We start from the raw sequence: 22,170 nt of genomic DNA on the forward strand, positions 1-22,170 counted from the left end.
ATGAACCTTTCAATTAGAGAATGATAAAGGGAAGAGCTAATCAATCCAATTTCTCAGCAAATCAGGCATTCAGTTTCTTTAAGTATTGCCTTCTGCAGTTGTTGGAACATATGATAGGCAGTGTGTAATATATAAGGTTTGTAACAGCCTGAAAACCTTTAATCACATGGTTCCTCTAAATAATTAGAGGATAGTTCACAATAGTCTCAAAGAAGAAATCACGGCTGCACTAGGCTACAGCAGCAGGAGAAAGACAAAGACACTGACAATCACCAAGTAAGCATTTTGACCATTTCTCTTTTAAACACAACATTTTTACTTTGCATAAAATATGGAGTAACTTTAATACAGCGATCCAGCAACAAACATGCATCCCTTGTTACCAACAACTTGCCCATACTACATATTTTTATCTTCAGTCATTTAATTTTTATTGTACTGTATTTTGTATTAATTTAGTTTTGTAATTTAAAAGATTTAAACAAACAAAACAACTAAATAAATATAACATGATGAGTCACATATAGGCATGTTTAAGTTTAAGCACAATTCTCCAGTTGTCCTGCAGGTGACTTCATAAATCTGTCTTCTTACGATGCACTTAGGGCTTTACGATCTCTCCAGAGCACTTGTAGATGTACGATGATTTTCAAGTGCTACTTAAGTTACGATGCTTTTGGGAAACAGACCGTAATATTAAGATCACTCGTACGATCGTTTTTACGATCAACTTTGGCTTACAATGCTTTTGGGAAACGCAGCCCAGAGCTATTTCTAGTGTGGGAATCTGAATATCATAGCATATATACTGTATATATATATATATATATATATATATATTATTTTCTTTATTTTATCTTAGTTTTTCAGTTGTTTGAAACCTTTGGGTCCTCAAATTCCCCATCTGCACTCTAAATGCCTCCATTTATGATACAACATTTTTCAGCAGTAACTAGACGCTTGCAACACCAGCCTATTACCACACACACACACACACATACACACACGGGGTGGTGATGGTTGCTAGGTTGTTTCACCAAGGGCTTTGACAACCTTTTATATCGTTCAGGCCCGGTCATTCACAGACAAGGTTTAGGGCTAGTCCCAGACTAAAATGAATGTGTGACCTGTCTTAATTGAATATAACTTGCTCAGAAATATCTTCAAATATATCAGTGCACTGTTTTGTCTCGAGATGCACACCAGTAATGTATTCTTCTAAGGTATTTTTATAAAAGCAACATAAATATCTTAATTCAGCTAAGGCTTAGTCCTGGCTTAAGCTAAGCCGTGTCTTTGAAACCGGGCCTCAGAGTCTGTCGTCAGACAGGACTCTTCGCAACCCACTGGCATAAAGCTCAATGTCATTTCCCCCAGTTCCTTTTAACCGCATCGCTCTGTTGCCTATTTTACTGTCAGCAGAGATGCCTCCTCAATGTCTTTTATTATTGTTTTGCATTTTTCTGTGTCAGCTTAGCGTTGACCCTAAAAGAACGACTATATGTCTCTAATATAAAACAAGTCATGATTTGCAGTTATGAAAATAAGCAGGGATGGTGTTTTTGCTGTAAATTAGCAGAAAATTCAATTTCTACTAAATCTGTATTTAGTTACAGTCTGTGGAAAGACGATTTCAGGGCTAGTGAGTTATAATGTAATGAAATATGTTTGATAATATAGAGATGAAAATGAAAGTGCATCGTGTTACGAACTTTCTTGTCATCATCCTGAAGTAATTTATTTCAATGTGGAAATATTGTTAATGGCAGGTAAAATTGTGAAATGTTTTGTCCCAGAGTAATATATATAATGTACTTAGTCTCTGATCTCATCTGATTGAAGTGAAATTATTTTTTTCATTTTGTTTCTGTCTCTTTGCTTTATTTTTCACTGATGCAGGCAGCTCAGTGACCTTTCTCTTCAAAGCAGCAATTCTGACCTGTTTTCCACGAACGCTTTCTTCCTTGTCCTTTTCCATTGATCTTTTCCTCTGTGTTCAGCACTGTTTTCCATTAGCTCTTGTATTGAATTAATTTATCCTTCTCAGTGTTTTTTTGCAAATCTTATTTAAATTCTGATACCATTTTGTCTTCTGTGACTCTCTGCCTACTGCGGGCTAACTGGACCCCTGTTGCTAGATGACACATCTAACCATTAAGAACCATTAATGGTTCTTTAAACATGCTTTGTATTCTGGTGACATTATAGACTTTTGTCATCCATCATAAGGTGCAAATATTTCATTATATTTTGGTAGTTTTAAAAGGATGTTTTGCGAAATGGACTTGTTTCCTTGTTTGCTGCCTCTTACTTCACAACTCAGGGTTTGTTTGGGTCAGTAAAGAGTGCTTCAAAATATCTTCTTTTGTGTTCAACAGAAAAATACATTTATAAAGCATTTTTCCTACTATGGTAGTCAGTGGTGACCAAGAACTGTTTGGTTACAAGCATTCTTCCAAATATCGCGTTCATTAGAACAAAAAATGTATACAGACTTGAAACAACTTGAGGATGGCTAAATAAATACAGAATTTTCATTTTTGGATGAAGTGTTCCTTTAAAGACATTTACTGACTTATATTTGATGTCAACTTGGTAAAACTTCAAATTTGTAGCTGCCTGGTACTTTTAAAACATTACTTCTTCCTGGTAAACGAGCTGCCAACATTTATGTCAGATCGATAATCAGATTGTTCAACAATTTTTTTGTGTTCTTTTATGTGAGCAAATTAGTTAAGGCATTGAAGCTTTTTTAATATTTTTGCAAATATAATATTTATAAAAATTTGCTCGAATCTATGGGACCATATAATTTCAGAGATAAGATGAGAAAACTTGGCATGCAAAACATTTTTGTACACATTTTAACCTATGAAATTTGTAGCTTCTTGTAATCAGCATTTTGATTCTTGTCTTTAGTTTGGAGGTGGAGAATGGCCCCTCTATGGGCTGCAGTCCACTGGACCTTCAGGCATCACCAGGCTCAGGTCTGGTTCTGCATCCCAACATGGCCAGTCACGGTCAGAGGCGGGAGTCGTTTCTCTACCGCTCGGACAGCGATTACGACATTTCGCCCAAATCCCCCTCATGCAAGTCGTCCCTTGGAGGCGAACAGCTGTAAGAACTCAACCCTTTTTAACACCTTCACTGTTTTTATTTCCACAAAATGTTTCCAGTTATATCAACCCCTAACTATATTTATTTTGTAGGGATATATTTTGGTACTTAAAGGTAAATACAAAATAATTGAAGTTAGCTAATAGTGACATTTTGGCAAATGGTGTTTCTCTATTGAATAGGATGCTGAAGCTTTTGTATGAGGTTTATGAACCTATAGGTTGTAGACACCAGTAAAGCATGCGTTAAGTGCAGATTATAGGTTGAGTTCTGTTACACAGCTCAAGCTTCCATCAGAGTTTACAAGATACCCATTGGGATTTAAACACACTGAATCATCATATCAGGGTCTTAAGGTTCACTTAATACCTTCAATCAGTTGTTTCAGAGGAGGTTTGATACTGAGCTCCGCTGGAAGATAGTTCTCTACGTGTAGGACTGAGCACTTATGTAATAAATCATTCATACTGTATCATTACAGCTGTGGTGCAAAATAAATAGAATGCAGATATACTGTATAAAATAAGCAATTCACATTTGATCTTTTGCTGTTCAGTATTTTCTGTTACATAAGCTGTTAAAAACCAATAAACATCCTTTTAAAATGAGCTGAACATAAAAATTATGGGGAATAAAGCACATATATTCTATGACTTTTATGACAAGTTATATTATATCATAAATTATACAAAAGAATACATATTTATTTTTACGTAAGTCTTTGTGTGTTTGCTTCTCAGACATAGTGAAGAGCTCATAGTTACTCCTTTTGCTCAGGTTAGTTTGTCTTCTATGTCTACAGATATGTGTTTTTTCTGTGTATTTTTCATGTGCCATTTGTATTTCATGTTGCTGTGTTTTTGTGCAATAGGTGCTTGCCAGTCTTCGCACTGTCAGGAATAATTTCACAGTACTGACAAATGTACAGTGCCCGCCCAGCAAGTAAGTAATATGTAGAGTATATGCATTTGATAAAAGTTGCAATATGAGAAGGCACCACAAGAGGGCAGAACTTGCCTAATTGTGGTAGACTAGACTCGAGGGATGCTGACTTTTGTTATTGGAATATTAATGATAAATGATAAAAAATATATAATATAATAAATAATATGAGTTACTTAGCAGCTCCTATGTCTTTTATTCCTATTTAATTTATACATTGTTTACTTTCCATTAGACCCTTTTGTAAACACATCCAGTACTACAAAACAGCAGCTTTTTCAGAAACTGATTGCGAAAAATGTGTCAAAAAATATAGTGTTTAATTGAGGATGGAGTTATCTTACAGTAGTTCCTTTGTTTGACTTAATAGAAGATCACCAGTTAGCAGTCAGCCACCGGTGACCAAGGCCAACCTGTCAGGTAAGATAATTGAAACAATGTTATTTACTCATTCTGAATACTGTCTGTGGGACATCCTTGAACTCACCGATATGTAACACATGTATCATATCTTTAATTCAATTCAATTCAATTTTATTTATATAGCGCTTTTCACAATGTGCATTGTTCCAAAGCAGCTTTACAGGAGCAAATAAGAAAAACACAGAAAGGTAAAACACAGCACAGTGCATGTGTTTATAGACCAAGCAAGATCATTCTAATAAATAATATCTAATAAATAAATGAATAAATAAATATCTTTAGATTTTGTATATATAATAATTATAACATATTTACATATATAAAGCAGAATCGTGTAGAATAATATATACCTGTATGTAATACAGCAAATGTCACATTTTCTTTAAGTATTAACATTTAGGAAACATAAATTCATAAATTCCAGAAGTAAAATATCCAGTTGTTTTGCAATAATTTTTAATTTGGGAGGTGAAATGTACTTTAAATCACTAAAGTGTCACTTAATAGTTCCAAAAAACAAGATTTATTTTCAAGCCACATGTAATTGACTTATAGACCGTTTCTTCGTACGCTCGGTTCTTCTCGGTTTCTTTTCCTTATTATAAGAAATAATCTACAGGCACTTTATTGTTTGTAAATGTGAACCGTAAGTTCAGTTGGGGTCACAAATGTGCGCCTGCGCAGTAACGTCTGTTTATGTTGTCACTTTGAAACCGTATATATGTTTTGTGAGTTGAAGCAGCACATACATTATTGTTGTCTCGTTTGAAGACTCGTACGATGGTTACCACACCTCTGTCTATCTAAAAGGCCTAAAAAGCCCAGCGTCTTTGAAGAACAAAGACATGCGAGTGTGCGTGTGGGTGAAAAGGAAAGAATGAAAGTTTGAGTAAGATAATTGTTTTTATGACCCCTCACACACGCACACACACACACACACACAATGGAGACGGTGTGTGAGAGACAGCGGAACATAAGGTGTGTTTGTTGCACACACTTGTGCGGGTGTCAATTTTCATGCTTGCGTAAGCATGCGTAAAAAAAAATACGAGTATGTGTGTACAGCTCTGCAAAGTTCATGAAACTCTTCTGGGGTTTTGGTGAGGATGAATAATTGGTTGAGTCTCATGAAACGTGTGAAGAATATGTTTGGGTCATATTTAACCCCAACATCAAAAGATATAAAATTGTAAATGGTACAAAATAATTCCATTTTCTATTTTGCAGTTATAAGAAAAGAAACTTTTTTTAGACACATTAGGATTTGGGTAACACTTTACTGAGGTCTCATTCATTAACATAATGGTAATGCATGGCAAACATGAGCTGTTGTTTATTGTTAACTAATGAAGTTAACTAATGTTAACAAATACAACTTTACGGTAGTGTTTCCCAGATTTTTACATCATGACTTCATGGGACGCATGTATTTCTCCATTGCATTGTAATGCAAAGCATAATGACATATTGAAATTGAAGGATGTGCACATCATGTTATTTATATTTATATTTATTTATATTAATATGATATAGTTTTTGCTTTAACAGACAACAGTTAGGAAATGTTAGCCCAGCATGTGTGGTAGTAAATGCACCTGCATGCGTGTTTATCTGTATGTGCGTATGTGTGGTCTAGATGTAAAAGCTTTAGCCAATGAACTACCGAGCCGAAACTTGAGAGGAGGGGGGCAAGCCATTATGGGGTGTTTTGGTTCCTGTTTCAGAGGCCTCTTCAGCCTCATTGACGTCAGTCGCCAACCACCTACTATTACCTTCACTTCCTGTGTGTTTGAGCACACAGAGACCACATGGTCCTGCAGGAAGAAGCACACGCACAACCACACAATGAAAAGGTGGAACGCTGTGCTCGCTTGTGTCCCACTGGCTTAATAAGTATATGCCAGAGGAAATCAGAGTATGTTGTATTCTGCACACTCCTCACGCACTACAGTGTCTCTTTGACCTGATATGTGAGTAATAACACAGCGTGAGGATGTTGCTGTTATTATTTTTAAAGATGCTTAATTGCAGAATTGTTGAACATTGGTTGTTAGTACACTCTGTACTGAGTACTACTTAGTAATATACACTTTTATTAAGGAACCATCTATTATTAAGTTAATAACTTTGCACAAATTAAGTGTAAATGCCACACACAAATATATTATTCACCTTTTTAAATCCATTGTATTTTCATTTATATTTTGTTAGGATCATAAATATTTTTTATATTTTGTTAGGAGCATTCCATTTTTAAGTATTATCAAATTGTCCCTACAAGTCAACTTGTTAAATTGATGTAACTTGACATTTCTTAAAATTGTTTATTTCTTTTAATCACTTTGATGAGTTAAGATAATGCAGAATCACATTTTGAGAATCATATGCAATGACTTTATTCATGCAGTGTGTACAGTAGATTATACCATTTGAGCTACATATGTGTGTCTCCAGTATAATCTAAAGACACTGTATCTGATGAAGACAGAAATTTGATTTCATCCTTTCACCCTTTTTTATTGTTGATGTCGCCATAGAGCCCGTTTGCCAGTGCCCTGGCCGTGAACCGCAGCTTTGTAAAACACTTCCCAAAAATTAGGGAGGGAAAGGGAGAAAGAAAAATAAGAAAAGAGCTTTTATCAGGAGCCAGGATCCTGAGGGATAGAGGTCTCATCCTCAGACCTGTTTATTTTTTTCTCTCTCTAACACACACACACTGCCAGGGGCCATCGCACTGAAGGAGGAGGGTCGTGCAGCTGGCTGTCAGGCAGAATACAGGTTTAATGAGCCACAGGTGGGACGGCTGAGGGATACGCTGACAGAATTAAACAGCTGTGCCAGGAGTACAGAGATCAGGCTAAAGACAAAGTCTGTACCGAAAAACATTGGCTCTTTATACTGTAGCTACAGTGGCCCTGAAAAAGTATTTGGCTAATTAAGCCACACTTAGAAATGAATGAATGTTATTGCATTAGATACTAATATTAAGCCACATATTCAACTAAATATCAAAGTTATAGCATTTATTATAAAGAATTTGCACAAGTTAAGAGCTACTGGACACCTGTGGTTGCTCTGCTAGGACACCTGTGTGAACATGAAGGGAATTAACTTCAAACAAATCCACCACCTTGGTAACAGCTGGTTGTATCAAAAGTCATATCAAAGTTAAAGTAATCAAAATTCAGATATCATTTATTAGCAGATTCAAATCTGTTTTATATTTTGACATCTCATTTAAATTACTTTAGGTGGGATACTTTTGGGGCCGCTACTCTATGTGGTTAATGTAATGAATCTCAGGACGTGAAGCTTTTTTAAAAAATGCATAACTATTTGCATGTGTGTTTTAATTTTTGCATGAATTGCAAAACCTTTGTTAAATTACCTGTGCTCATGTTGATTATTCTGGTTGTGAATTGCATAGCAAAGTCTTTGTGGTTGGCACACAATAGTGGATTGTTTTCGATGAAACATTGCAATGTAAACAAGCCATGCATTTATATGCAGTAATGCTGGCGTACTAGCGTGTGCGTGTGGGTTTGCATGTTAGTGCGTGCGAGTTTGATGTTTCTTGTGGTACATGAACCCTTGTTGTAGAATGTTGACAGATGTTAAAAGGACAGTTCACCTAAAAATAAAAATTCTGTCATCATTTACTCACCCTCGAGTTGTTCCAAATCTGTATACATTTCTTTGTTCTGATGAACACGGAGAACGATATTTGGAAGAATGGTTGTAACCAAACTGTTCTTGGACCCCATTGACTACCATAGTAGGAAAAAATGACAATGGTAGTCAAAAGTGCCCCAGAACTGTTTGCTTTCCTACATTCCTCAAAATATCTTCTTTCGTGTTCAACAGAACAAAGAAATGTATACAGATTTGGAACAACTTGAGGGTGAGTAAATGAAGGCACTCAGGCTGTGAGTCTGTTATGAGTTAGCCTCAGACGTCACGCCCACGGACCGTTGGCTAAACGTCTGATGCATAATGCACACTTTTCTGGAAACACTTGAGCACGTTCGAAGTCGTCATCTGATTGGTTGAATTTCACAGGATGTCTGGGAGACGTGCGTGTCACGTTCTTTAACGGTCCGCCTGGAAACAACACGAAGCCGTCTGATCTAAGAAGTAAGCTGCCGTGTTTACAACAGTTGCTATAAGAATTCATCACGATCGACTAAATGCTTAAATTCTCAAAAGTATGCGAGGTTCACGACATAAACTTATAATCATTTTGTCGCTGGTCACTTTTGACATGTTTGTGAATGTACACCGGTCTGTCACCAGTCGGGGACATTTCCACGCCTCTAAACATGTCGCGGCACAAAACGAAACGTGTTTGTGCCGCAACCTTCATACTGAAGGTCTGGCTATGCGAGACTAGTTATGAATGAACTGTTATTAAAGAAAAAAGATCAATTGAAATATCTATACATTTTTATGTATTTGTTTGTTTAATTGTTTGTTACAATTTTTAGGTAAAATCTTCTTAAACATCCGTTCCTTCATTGCAGAAAGTACACTAACATACTGTATGTAGTGTTTTGTTTACTTTTAATTGGTATGGGATTGTATTTGCTAGTGTCACTGGAAACTACAGCTTTACCACCGAGAGTTCATTTGAATGACTTATTATGATAACAGCATTGTAATAATTATTACTTTATTTATGTTAATATAGCTCATGCACCTGTTTACCAATATTCTTAGTCTAAAACCCATTCAAACTCAACTGAAGATTTCTTCACATGCATTTCAGCCTCACAAATACTCCAGTCCCTATTTTACGCTCAGCCAGACTGCAAAGTGGTGGTGCAGGTCTTAAAGCCTGCACCCTGGTTAGTATTTGAATTATGCCATTGACGTCAGAAGAGCTGTAAAGCTGACCGGCTTCCCTTCCCTAAAGTAATTTCTGGCCAAGAGCTCTCTATGGTGCATTGTGGAGGCTGTCAAATAAGCATGAGATGAGTTGCAGACACGAAAGAGAGAAAGCAAAGGAGAGGGAGGGAGTGGAAAGCGTTGTTTGCCAGAGATGCAGCACTAAACGTAGGCTGAGATAAAAACCAGCATTGCGAACTGTGAGAGACCCCCGAGCACTGTGTTTCTTAAGAGCAATAAATGTCAAATAACCTACACAATATACTTTCTGCTCCAAATGCAAATCGTGTGGCAGTGGCGAAAAACATTGTTTTCGCAGGAATCGTTTTCAAAAAGGTCATTATTCACATACTTTATTGATGACATAGTTCATTATTCACCCAAACTCATTGTAGAAGCACTGTTGCGCTTCACTTTTAATGAAAAACTAACTGTAACTGCTCCAATAATTTGATCGTTGAGAACACTTACGCTTTGTTTTAGTTGGTAGGACTCCACACTCGGTTGGAGTCTTTTATTAGGACAGCAGATAGGCATGGCTGTCATTTTTGGATGCCGGCCCACTCTTTTTGAGTGCAGGTGACCCCAGTGACACAGTTGATTCATGGGGCTATTTGGCATTCTAGTCCCACTGCCCACGTGCAAAGCCCAGACAAACAAAAACAAGAGTGGGATGGTGAGAGCCAACGAGCTGAGCCAAAGGACAAACATGTGCTCGGCCTCTAGAGCGCCATTCAGTCAGCTAAAACCCACCGACCCATTAGATCCAGCAAATAACTTGTGTTGGGTTAATTTAGGACATGGGTGGGTTAGATGTATGTGAAAGTCTCTCACTTTAAATTGTTAACCGTGTTTTAAGTCATTTGGATCAAAATAACCAAATTGAAATATAATGATAATAGAATTGCGTTAAAATGACAGATTTTATCACCAAAGATAATAGATTTCACATTAACGATATTATCTCAATGTCTATTAATTTTGTTTTATATATATATATATACTGTATATATATATATATATAAATTCATCTCAATTTTTGTTTATTTTAGGTTTTCGCTCTCTTTTTGGTCAATGAATCACACTCACACAAGTTGTAACCCTTGTGCCTCTTAAGGAAAAATGTTAAAACCGTGCTGAATTATTTAGATGTGTTTTATTTTATGTGTTTTATTAGCACAATATTAATAATAATGTTATTTTTTTCACGGTTATTGTCAATATTGGTATATAGTGACACCCCTAATCCCAAACCACATCTATAAAGCTGAATAAGAACAAGGCTTGGTTTTTGTTGTTGTTTTTTCTCAGACAAGTAAGCAACCATTTAACAATTCCTTAGAACACCCAATAGAGCAAATTTTACTGCGCATGCACACTTTTGTGGTACTAATTTAACTTTCGATTCACATCCGCAAAGAATAGAGTCCCTGTAGATTATTTCTGATAACAAGCTAGCAAGATAAAATTATTTCTAGCCAGAATTATTTTGGGTTACCAGTAGAACAAACGTTACTTGGCTAAACTTAAATGGGACAGTTACACCACCCATTCAACATATTGTTTATTTAATAAAATTAATTTACAATAAAATTGTAATATAAATTAAATAAAATATTAATTGTTATATTATGAGCCACTAGCCAGGGGTGCGTTTCCCGAACAACGACATAACTCGCTGGTTAACCACCATAGTACGATGCATCATTGGGGAAATTAACGATGTAGTTACGACTGTTTCCCGAAACCGTAGTAACTCTGTCGGAGATCAATTGTTTGAACCAAGTTGGTTCAGCAATCTAGTTGATGACGCCACACAGGTGGTGGAGTAATGACATCTACTAATAAATTGTCACGAACGTGGAAGGGGAAGAACCCAAATGCAGGCAGACGGTGGTGAAGAGGTTAAATAAAAGAGATTTTAATAATAAAACAAAACAAAAACCCACAATGGGGTGCCAAAACAGACTGGACTAATTGTACAAAAATGCAAAACAAAGACTTCCCGCAAGGGGGAAAAAACAACAAAGACAGGATAACTAAACTTACATGACGTACACAGGACTGGGGAACAAGGCATCAAGGTACAATCCAAACAAGACAAGGTTTTCTTTGCTAGGCAAGAATAAAGCACACGACTGTCAAGACAAGAACGGGTACACAAGCACAACGAATGAGCACAGGACAATGAAACATGAGGGCATTTTAAAGGGAGACAAACAATGGAAGATAACGAGGGGCAGGTGAGGAACATAAGACACGGCAGGGAAGCAATACGGGAAACGAGAGGGGAGGGGCCAATGACGAGACCGGAGAGGACGCATATTATGTCAATAATGATGATAATCTGTTCCTTTCCACACAAAACCAAAGGCTTTGTCATGACTCTGCCACATGACCAAGAAAACCATGACAAGATAAGGCAGAGTCATGACATAAATACGTTCAGATCGAATGAATGTCAAATTCTTGCTGTAAATAACATACATTGCATTTAAGGACTACTTTTGTTATCCTATTTTTGTTATCTGTTGTTTTATTTCATGATAATTAATTCATTTATAAGTGTCCTCCTACGACATTCCGCCCAGGGATTCCACAGGGTCCTAGCTCACGCAGGTCAAGCGCATGCGCACTTTTAAAAACAACGCTTCTATTTCCTCGACAAACTAAAAGATGTCCAATTAAATTTGTATATATTTTGAGTGATGGATATGGAATGCACTGCATGTTACTTGCTTACTTTGATCAAAAGCTTGATGCATGTAAGTCTACATGTCATAATAATAAGGAACGATGCTTCTAACCACAGCTCTAGACCTGTAGTTCCAACCACGCAACTTTGCGATGCTGCTTGCGATTGATCGTTGGAGCGATAGTTTTGGGAAACACTTAAATGGTTGATCTATGCTGGAACGACGGAACTTGCGACCATAGTTGGCTAACGATGCTTTTGGGAAATGCACCCCAGACCGATCAACAAACACAGACCAGAAGTTAACTACGGGTCAGGTGCATGTGTCCGTTGAAATCGTCTATTAACAAAGCAAGCACATACTGTACCAACATCAACAAGTTTACTGTTAGATTGAGAAAGTTGATCAAAGTACTTTTAATGTTGCTTTTAAGAACTGGAACCATTGAAACTTAATGTGAACTTCATGTTTCATAGAAACTGCTCATGTTTTTTTTGAGGCAGACAGACATTCTTCAGACGTCTACATTATGTCTCTTTCTTCTTACAGTTAGAATCTTTTGCCTTTCAGCGGGTCCTTTTGATAAGGCATTTTAACAGCGTCAGCCTGGCCTCTTCATTTTGAAATGACAAAGAAATGGCCATGACTATCAAAAGCATCTGAATCACACAGCTGTCGTGAGTTTGCAGCTTTATGAGTCACATTCAGCAGACCGGTCAAAATGGGAAGCTGTTGACTTTTGGCTCTCACAGGCAGAATCTGGAAAACCTGGCCCATATATCAGCGGTGTGGCTGGGGACACGAACAGATACAGAGAGGCAGTGTACAGCCGTAATGGGAAAGGGGGGTCGGAGGAAAGGCCAACTGCTCTCACAGGGTTGGTTTTGTGGGACAGAGAGGATTCTGGGTAAATATACACTATGGTCTTTTGTAAAGGGAGTCATAGAGTGGGACAGCTAAATTGAAAGTCACACCTGTATGCAAGGAAGAGTTTGACTTTTCAAAGGGTCTCAGCGTCCATTCATAGTTTGTCATGAGGCTGAGCAAGGCAAAATTGTGAAACATGACATTTACTGCACTTTGAGTCTAATAGTCAACTGCACAATCTATCGGATTGTGTAAGAGCTTTCTGTTTTAACAGAAGTGCAAATTCTGTGTGACATTACTGAAAGTGTCGGCCTATATGCATAAATTTCTCTGTACGATTTTTGTTGTTGAATCTGCTGTTTTATTCTTAACATTCTTAACATTATTTATATATTTATGTGTAAAAATAAATTTATATATTTATTTTATTTTACTATAAATGACTACTGTCAAACCTTTGGCAGTATGCTCCTGGCCATAATTAAGGGCATCACTGGCTTACAGTGGCACATGCTTGGCTTCAGTTAGGCCCCTCGTAGAAGTCTCCCACTTGTTCCCTTTAAAGCTTCCGTGACGATGACATATTAATGCCGATATTCGTGTGTATCCACGCCAGGCTTTAGATGTCCAAACGCGGTTTAAATCACCTCCATATGTGAAACATCTTGAGCACAGGACGTTCTTCTAAAATGAACTTATTCATTGCGAGTTATGTGGCGTATCCCTCACAGACGTCAGCATGGTTTATGCAAACCCTTCTCTCACTTTTATAACGGCCATGCACATGTTACTCCCATGACTTTGTTGGATGTGGTCACTTTAGTAACAGGTGCTCTCTGAAACTCTTGTGAGTAATTCATCAATTAAACTCCAGGGGTAAGATTTATTGACGCGCTTGCCTGATGTTAATTGATGTATGTGGTATTTCTGCCACATGACCAATCATAGGACTACGATACTGCTGTAATTATTTTTTTAACCCCACTGCAGGAAATGTTGACACATTTCAACACTAACTGTTGAATAAAGAAGTTTGTTACTGGAGAGCTTCACGGATTTAAAAACAGCTGAGCTATTGTCACTAGGGAGGCACCGATATGTAAACTTTGGCCGATAGCGATAACCGATAATTCTTTAACATTGGAAGCCGATAACCAATATATTGGCCAATATACAGTATCTAAATATTAATATAAAATTCCCTAAGACTGAAACAAAAGGCAAAAAGTGGACAACTGCTTTTATTTGAAAACATTCACCGCGGAAAACAAGGTAACCATTAGTTCTCTTTTTTTCCCCTGAAAATCATGTACCAAGCCTACTTTACACTAGTTAACGATTCTTTAACCTTCAAACTTTTCTGGTATATTTAATAAACAAATTATAGATGTTCTTCCAGAAAAATGTTTTCAGTAGCCACATGTCTAACAGGTCTCAAGACAGAAAGCATTCAGACAGCAGTCCGAGCATTAAAAACACCCCACACAATACAATACAAACACATAAAAGAAACTTCTTTGATAGCTAAATGTCCCTGCTGAAAAAAACAACAGAGCTCGAATAGAAACCATCACAGAAATTCTAATGATTCTTTTTTGTAGTGTGATTTTGGCATTCCATTAGGATTTAAAGGGGTCATATGGCGCAAATACGTGTTTTTCTGTGTCTTTGGTGTGTCATAAATTGCGCATGCATGTATCAGACACGTAAAATGGCAAAAATTTAAGCGTTGGAACAAAATATGCGTTCTATCTAAAAGCGAATGCTCACCCAGACCTGCCTGAAACGTCTCGTGTAACCACACCCCCACAAATCTACGTCAGTTCGTGGTATGAGTTGACTAAGACCGCCCAAATGTATATGCAAGTAAGGTGGGCGTACCTGTCAGCACAATTGCTTTGGAACCTGATGTTCCAAATATGGTAAGAGGCGTTACATTTCCATCACACGCTTGCAGTATTCGACCAATCACTACGCACTGGTTAACTGGCCAATCATAGCACACCTCGCTTTTCAGAGCCATGAGCTTTGTAAAAAATCCTCGCGTTTCAGAGAGGCGGGGCTAAGAGGAGATACAAACATGCACGGTATGTGTAAAATACAGCATTTTTTAACCTTAAATCATGTATACACATTGCATTACATCTAAAACAAATGATAATATTCGTTTTAGCCGTGTCACATCACCACTTGAAAGATATTTGGAAGAATGCTTGTAACCAAACAGTTCTTATACCATGGTCTGTTTGAATACTGGATTCTGATTGGCTGGAAGGTGTGCATTAAAAGCCTTTAACGCACGGGTAGCTCCATTGTAATTGTAATTGATTACATTTAAAATTAACTGACAAAATAACCGTCATTTTCACCTGTTTGATCTAAAATGACACTGTAAACATCAATAAAAGCTTTAACTTGGCAAATAACCATGGTATAAGCGGGATAATCCACGGCTAGCCATGCATTAAAGGATTTTCTGCTTCACGTCGGGTGGTTCTTCGCCTCCACGTCATGCTAGCCGTGGATTATGCCTTACTTGGCCACCACTGACTACCATAGTATAAAAAAATCCTTTGTTTTTTTTTGTTCTGTTGAACACAAAAGAAGATATTTTTGAGAATTTAGGACAGCAAACAGTTCTGGGGCACTTTTGACTACCATTGTCAATGAGGTCCAAGAACTGTTTGGTTCCAAGCATTCGTCCAAATATCTTTCTCTGTGTTCATCAGAACAAAGACATTTATACAGATTTGGAACAACTAGAGCAGTGGTTCTCAAACTGGGGGCCTTGGCCCCTTGGGGGGCCCCAAGATGGATCCAGGGGGCCACAGATTTTGTGGAATTTTATGAAATATAGAAAGGCCTTACAATGAAAAAGTTTGAGAACCACTGAATGTGAGTAATTCATGACGGAGTTTTCATTTTTGGGTGAACTATCCCTTAAATGGTTTTCTATTAGTTTCCAGATAACATCCCCCCAAAAGAATCCATCACATACCACTAGACACCATAGTCTACCAGATAGTTTCCATTAAAACCAATAAAATTCCTGTTATAGCCATGAAATACATTATATTTTCTGTTGTGTTTTGGTCAGGCTTCTATAGACTGTTTCATCGGATGAAACCGCCTGGCCCGAAGTTAACTTCCATTCTGTGTTTTGTTTTAAAACAACAATTTCTTTTATATTAATAGTAATTTATACTAATATTTTATTGAATATTTATTGTATTGAATTGAATTAAAACTAATTATTATTCCTCACGGCGTTCTACCAGAAGTTAAGTTGGGCCGCATAACATTTCTTTTTTCAGCAGTGGTCTAAATGCTCTACCAATTAAAGTTCTAAAATGTTTTATAATCCAAGAAAGCGTGTTTACTACAGTCTTAAATCTGAAACATGCAAATGCAGACATGAATTCAAATATACAGAACTTGCAAGCATGCATTGCCCATACACTTTGGATGTGTGTACTCTAGCTGTGTATTCAAAATCTTTAAGTCGTGAACAGATACACTTGTCAGTGGTTCTCAAGGTCACCCTGTCAATGATCTTGTGTGTATAAGACTCAAACCGGCCGTAGCTGTAGCCCGAGGGGAGACTCCAGCCTGAATGTCGCACAGAAATCTGCTCCATGATTTAGCGGCGTCTCACCCTCAGGGGAAGTGGTTTACTTTGCTTGGCTCCTGTTGAGCTTTGGCTGGATGCAGGCCAACAAAGGGAGTAAAGTTTGCCTCTCGTGTTGCTCCTGCAAACACAGATCGGCTTTGATTTCATTCCTTCAGCTCATTAGCTCATTCGTGGGGATCAAACTTTAGATGGTAGGGGTTCTTTTGCTGGTGCGTAATGCAGATAACACCTTGTGTCTACTGAGGGATCAGAGTTAAAGACTCGCTGTAATCATTCAAACTGACAGACCACCCCCATTTTTTTGTGTGTTTGATTCATTGTCCTTATCTTTTCACTATGTAAACTTATTCTCTAGATCCCTGTGCTAATGGTCACTGATTTAATTTAAATGTTGACAGCTTAGACAAATGAGTTACAGTATTAGGATGGACCTCAAAACAGGTTGTATTTCACACTCAAAACATTCAAATAAATTCCGAATATTTTTTTGCCAAATTCTCAAAAAACACCTTTTTTCCCATTTAATTTAGCTATTTCCATCCCACATTTCCATTACTACGATGCATTAAAATCACTATATTTCTGTAATTAGATTTTGGGGGAAGAATCACGATTACAAAAAACTGGAAGTTGAAATGTTCAGTTACGTACGGAAGAGTATTAGGGCCAAGCAATAAAAAAATATATAAAACCGTTTTGAGATTAAAGTCATTATAATGCGAAATTAAACCCGCAATTTTTCAGGGAAAAAGTTGAAATAAAATGTTGAGAATAAACTCAATCAATTTCGAGAATAAAGTTGTTGTGTTTCGAGAAAAAAACTCATTAAATTTCGAGAAATAAAACTCGAAATAAAATGTCGACAATAAACTCACTATTTGAGAATAAAGTCGTTGTGTTTCGAGAAAAAACTCATTAAATTTCGAGAAAAAAGTAGAAATAAAATATCGAGAATAAACGTTTATCCTATATCAGGGTCATTTTCATTGCGTAGTACTGAATGAGGACATGGCAGAGTTGTATCACTTAGTCAAGCTATACTTTAGGCTTTCCTTCAGTAACAAAGAAATACTATCAGCGACTGGGTCTCTTTAGAAGAAATTAACACGACTTTATTCTCAAAGAGTTTTTTCTCGAAACACAACTACTTTATTCTCAAAGTATAGTGAGTTTATTGTCGACATTTTATTTCGAGTTTTTTTTCTTGAAATTTAACGAGTTTTTCTTGAAACACAATGACTTTATTCTCAAAATTTATTGAGTTTATTCTCAACATTTAATTTCGACTTTTTACCCCGAAAAACTGCGGGTTTAATTTCGCATTATAATGACTTTAATCTCAAAACGGTTTTATATTTTTTTTTATTGCTTGGCCCTAATACTCTTCCGTAGTTACGTGAGTGCAATGAGAATTTTAAAGGAAAATGTGCTAAGGGCCATTACCAACATTTTCATGACTAAATAACCTCAATTTTCACTTTGCAAAATACAGTTTCTTTGTTTTTGCTTTAGAATTCACAGTTAAAGGGAGGAGGTCGTGTTTTCGTGGGATCAAGATAACTGAATAACAGAAAAATCGAGCGTCAATCATGACCATTCTCTGTTCAGTTTGGTTTCAATCAACTGCATATTCACTCATTTCGTGAGAAGGTTCAACGAATAGTTTAACTCTCATTATAATGTTATGTGACAAGACTTTGCGTATGTGCGAAAGAGAAACAGAAGTGAGAAAGAAGGAATGAGTTGCAGAGTCCCTCCCACTAAGATCCCCTGGTTCTGAGGCTCATTGACACATCAGCACAAGGCAATGCTACAGTAGGTGAGAGAGAAAGAGAGAGAGAGGGAGCGAGAGAGAGAGAGAGAGATTGAACACAAAGACACACTGCCAGACAGACTACACAATAGGTGAGTTGGATACAGAGACAGTGACACAATGGAAAGGACTATGGAGCGTGCAGTGAACTGTTAATCCAGTGGAGCGTCTAGCACTGCAGAATGGCTACATCAGCAGCAGTCAGCCCACCATGAAACATTACTGTTCCCCTGTCTGCACTGCACCTTTTCTGGCCATGCAGCAGAGACTGGATCCTGAATGCATGTCTGTGTGTCTGTTCACAGATGAATCCTACCAGAAGCTGGCCGTGGAGACCATGGAGGAGCTTGACTGGTGCCTGGACCAGCTGGAGACCATACAAACGTATCGCTCCGTCAGTGACATGGCCTCTACCAAGGTGAGGCAGCAGCATGTCCACTCCCTCTTTACCTGAGGGTTCCAAACTTTCTGCTCTTGCCAAAGAGCTTAAAGACCAACTCCACATTTGCTTTTCTGCGTGTTTGCACAGAACGGTAGCAGTGCAGTTTGGTTCTTTAATAGGGATCAGATGCTTGAGTTTTGTGATTTATAGTGCATTTGCTTTTTCTGTGTAGTAGTTTTTCAACTTGGCATTTGTTAATAAATGTAAGATGAGATGTAAGAAGATGAGATGCAGTGTGGAGGTTTAGATACCCTCTTGTGGCGTTCCACAAATATTACTGAAGTAACTTTTGTTATTGTCTGTTTATAGGTGTGTGTACGCGTGCCTGTACACACAGATAATAAGCCAGTATGATTTGCGGTTTAGTAATTTTATTGGCATCATTTACAAATATAGGCGTGTTGTTGGTTAGTCAGGGTCAGCGCTGTTTTGTATGCAGGTTTAAGTGCTGATGAATATGGCATGTTTACAGTGTGTGGTTGTTGAGGTTTCTGCTGGCAGTGTCATCAGTGACGTAGGATCTTGAGATACTGTCACGGAACACTGATAGTGTCAATCGCAAAAGCACCATGAGCATTGCTTCTGGATAATGACCCAAAAATGAACATTCATTACAAATGAACATCTTACAATAATATACATTAATGTATATTAAAACTGTATCGTAACTTTAGCACATACAGTAAATTCTACTGTGTGTGGTTATAGATTTTGCGTGAAAAGGAAATTTTCGAATTAGTTACTGTACATTTTAACAAGTCACCCATCAATGATTATACAGTTATTTTACATGCAGGTTTATTGCATTGGCACTGACCTCGTCATTGACCTTATTGCTTTGTTTACCCTAATAAGTAATCAGATCGAGATAAAGAGCATGAAGTCAATACAGGACGGACACACATTACCTGACTGTACTAGACTTATTTACGCAACAATTTATAGTGTATTCACTTTACAGAATACATTAAATTTCATATTACAGAATTGTGTATTAATTCAGTGTATAACCCTTACATTTTGTTTAAGAATTTACAGACATAAAAAAGTTTTAAATTAAGTATGTGCAGTGCATTAGATAAAATATTTATTTCACACACATATATATGCAGTATGTATGCATCAGAATCAGAAAGAGCTTTATTGCCAAGTGTGCTTTGACACACAAGGAATTTGTCTTGGTGACAGAAGCTCCAATGCTCATAGAGGTTAAAAAAGTGACAAAGCAGGTAACAAAACGTAAAAAATAAATATGTGAGAGACAATACACATTTGACAAAAAGGACAATATTAGACAAAAGGACAATAGGCAGTATATTGTATGTACAGGTGTGCTATATACAAATTATACTGTTATATACAAGTTATGCAGGGGAATGTGGATAGCTGAATGTATGTATAATACAATAGCTGTAATAGCTATAATATTACACAATAGTGTAATAGCTTTATGTATATATATGTTTGTATGTATGTATGTATGTATGTTCAAAAATCATGTTTATTTATTGTGCATTCCAATTAATATCAATCAAACTGCAGTTGGTTTGTCAAAACATACATTAAATATTCAATGTAAATCAAGGCTATATTTAAAATAAACCGTTTATTCCACATATTTAAAATGTCTTTATATAACATTATGAACTATATAATAATTATATAACAGTTTTATACATTATAAAATTATGTGTGCATTGCAATAATAGTATAATTATACATTTTTCACATTTTAATTTTCAAATGAATATTTAAATTGTAAAGACAACACACATAGTAAAATCCAGTCTTTTATTCACGTCACATAAAACATAAAAACTGTTTTCCTGTCAAGCCTTTGAAGTTTTTCAACTGGTGATTTAATCAGATCCACCCAGAGTGTGCAGTCAGAACATGAGCAGCGTGGGTTGATGGCATCTCTACCTGAGGCTACAGACAGCGGGAGAGGGGAGGGTTTGTGGGGGGGGTACATCTACCATTAGGTGAATCAGCCTTCACTGTGTCTAACGCATTTCCTGACACCCATCGCAGTGAGCACTCAGATGCCGCTCGGCACATGCTCACACAGTGCACGAAACAGCATCACGGCAACAATGGGACTGTGCTACTCTGAGAAAAGGAGAAAGTTTGGTGCATTAAAAGGCTGGAGTGAGGTGAGCTTGTTTGTTTTTTAGGTCAGGTTCAGCTTTGGGTCTGGGGTTTGATACTAATGAAACTGATTCATGAGGATTTATTTTATGAAACGAGCATTGGTGTGTTTAGTTTAAGGTTTAGCTGGCACTTTTAAGCACTTTTTAAGTCTTTAACTGTAAGTCTTTTTTTATCTTTTCTGGAAACATTGCAAAGTTTGACTTTCTTGTTTCATTTTACCAGTGCACATTTATACTAACATAGTTTTAGTAAATGAATCATTTATACTATTAAGTTTACATTTTAGAACAGTACACTTCTAAAAATTATACTAGCTTCAGTTTTAGTCCAACCTGTAATTATGGCTTATTGTTAGCTTATTGACCAAATGTTAAATACTTTTGCATTTGTAAGTCTCTTTACATAAAAAAACATCTGCTAAATAAATACATGTAAATCTAAATATCCTTCTTTTGCAAAAAGAATGAGATTTTATGTTTAATTTTGGAGTACGGCTATTAAAAACATACTGTATATTTAGGATTTAAAAGGATCTTAGTTTGCATGTTTGTGTGTGAACTTCATGTTACTCTTGTCTGGCATGGAAAAACCCACGTGGCTCTGTTTCCATGGCATTGATCCGGGCACAGTGTTGACATCTAAGGTCCCTTCAGAGGAAGAGAATGTTCTCTGATCTAATGATTAGAAAACAAACAAACATCACCAAAGACCAGAAATCATAACTTTGGTTCCTTTTTACACTTTATAAAATTGCCCAGATTGTCTATACAAACTTGGTTTAATAAGTTAAAAATATATATGTTGCCATGACTTATTTACCGCAATGTTTTACAAAGAAGTTATGCTTTATTTGATTTATTTCTTTGTTTTGCATTGTACGATGCTATCCACCATGATACAGAGCATCTTAAAAAGCACATCAATAATTGATAAGCATCATTGACAGTCTTTTAAGCAGGACCACCATCAGCAGATTAGGGCGTATCTGCGTGCGTGTGTGTCTAAGCATGTGTCCATCTCTGGCTGGCAGCGGCAGTGATGTACTATATACGGGCAGGATAGAGAGTGGGGCAGACAGAAAGAGAGAGAGCGTAAACTAGAGACAGAAACAAGTAACCCAGGCAGAGAAAGAAAGACAGGAGACAGGCTGCACTCTGGAGCACAGCAGATCTCATGGAATTCTGTGTGGATCTCTTTTCTATCC

General features: G+C 37.0%; 1 protein-coding gene across 1 annotated transcript in view; it reads left to right on the forward strand.

Annotated features, from left to right (window-relative positions):
• pde4bb (phosphodiesterase 4B, cAMP-specific b) overlaps positions 1-22,170 on the forward strand; it is a 47,746-nt gene that overhangs the window by 18,161 nt on the left and 7,415 nt on the right. The window contains exons 4-8 of the mRNA XM_057332895.1: positions 2,920-3,117; positions 3,858-3,894; positions 3,989-4,059; positions 4,430-4,479; positions 18,679-18,791. Of these exons, the coding sequence (XP_057188878.1) occupies positions 2,920-3,117; positions 3,858-3,894; positions 3,989-4,059; positions 4,430-4,479; positions 18,679-18,791 (469 nt within the window). The remainder of the gene's footprint in view (positions 1-2,919; positions 3,118-3,857; positions 3,895-3,988; positions 4,060-4,429; positions 4,480-18,678; positions 18,792-22,170) is intronic.

This window comes from Triplophysa rosa, linkage group LG5 (assembly GCF_024868665.1).
Source record: "Triplophysa rosa linkage group LG5, Trosa_1v2, whole genome shotgun sequence".
Taxonomy (NCBI): Eukaryota; Metazoa; Chordata; class Actinopteri; order Cypriniformes; family Nemacheilidae; genus Triplophysa; species Triplophysa rosa.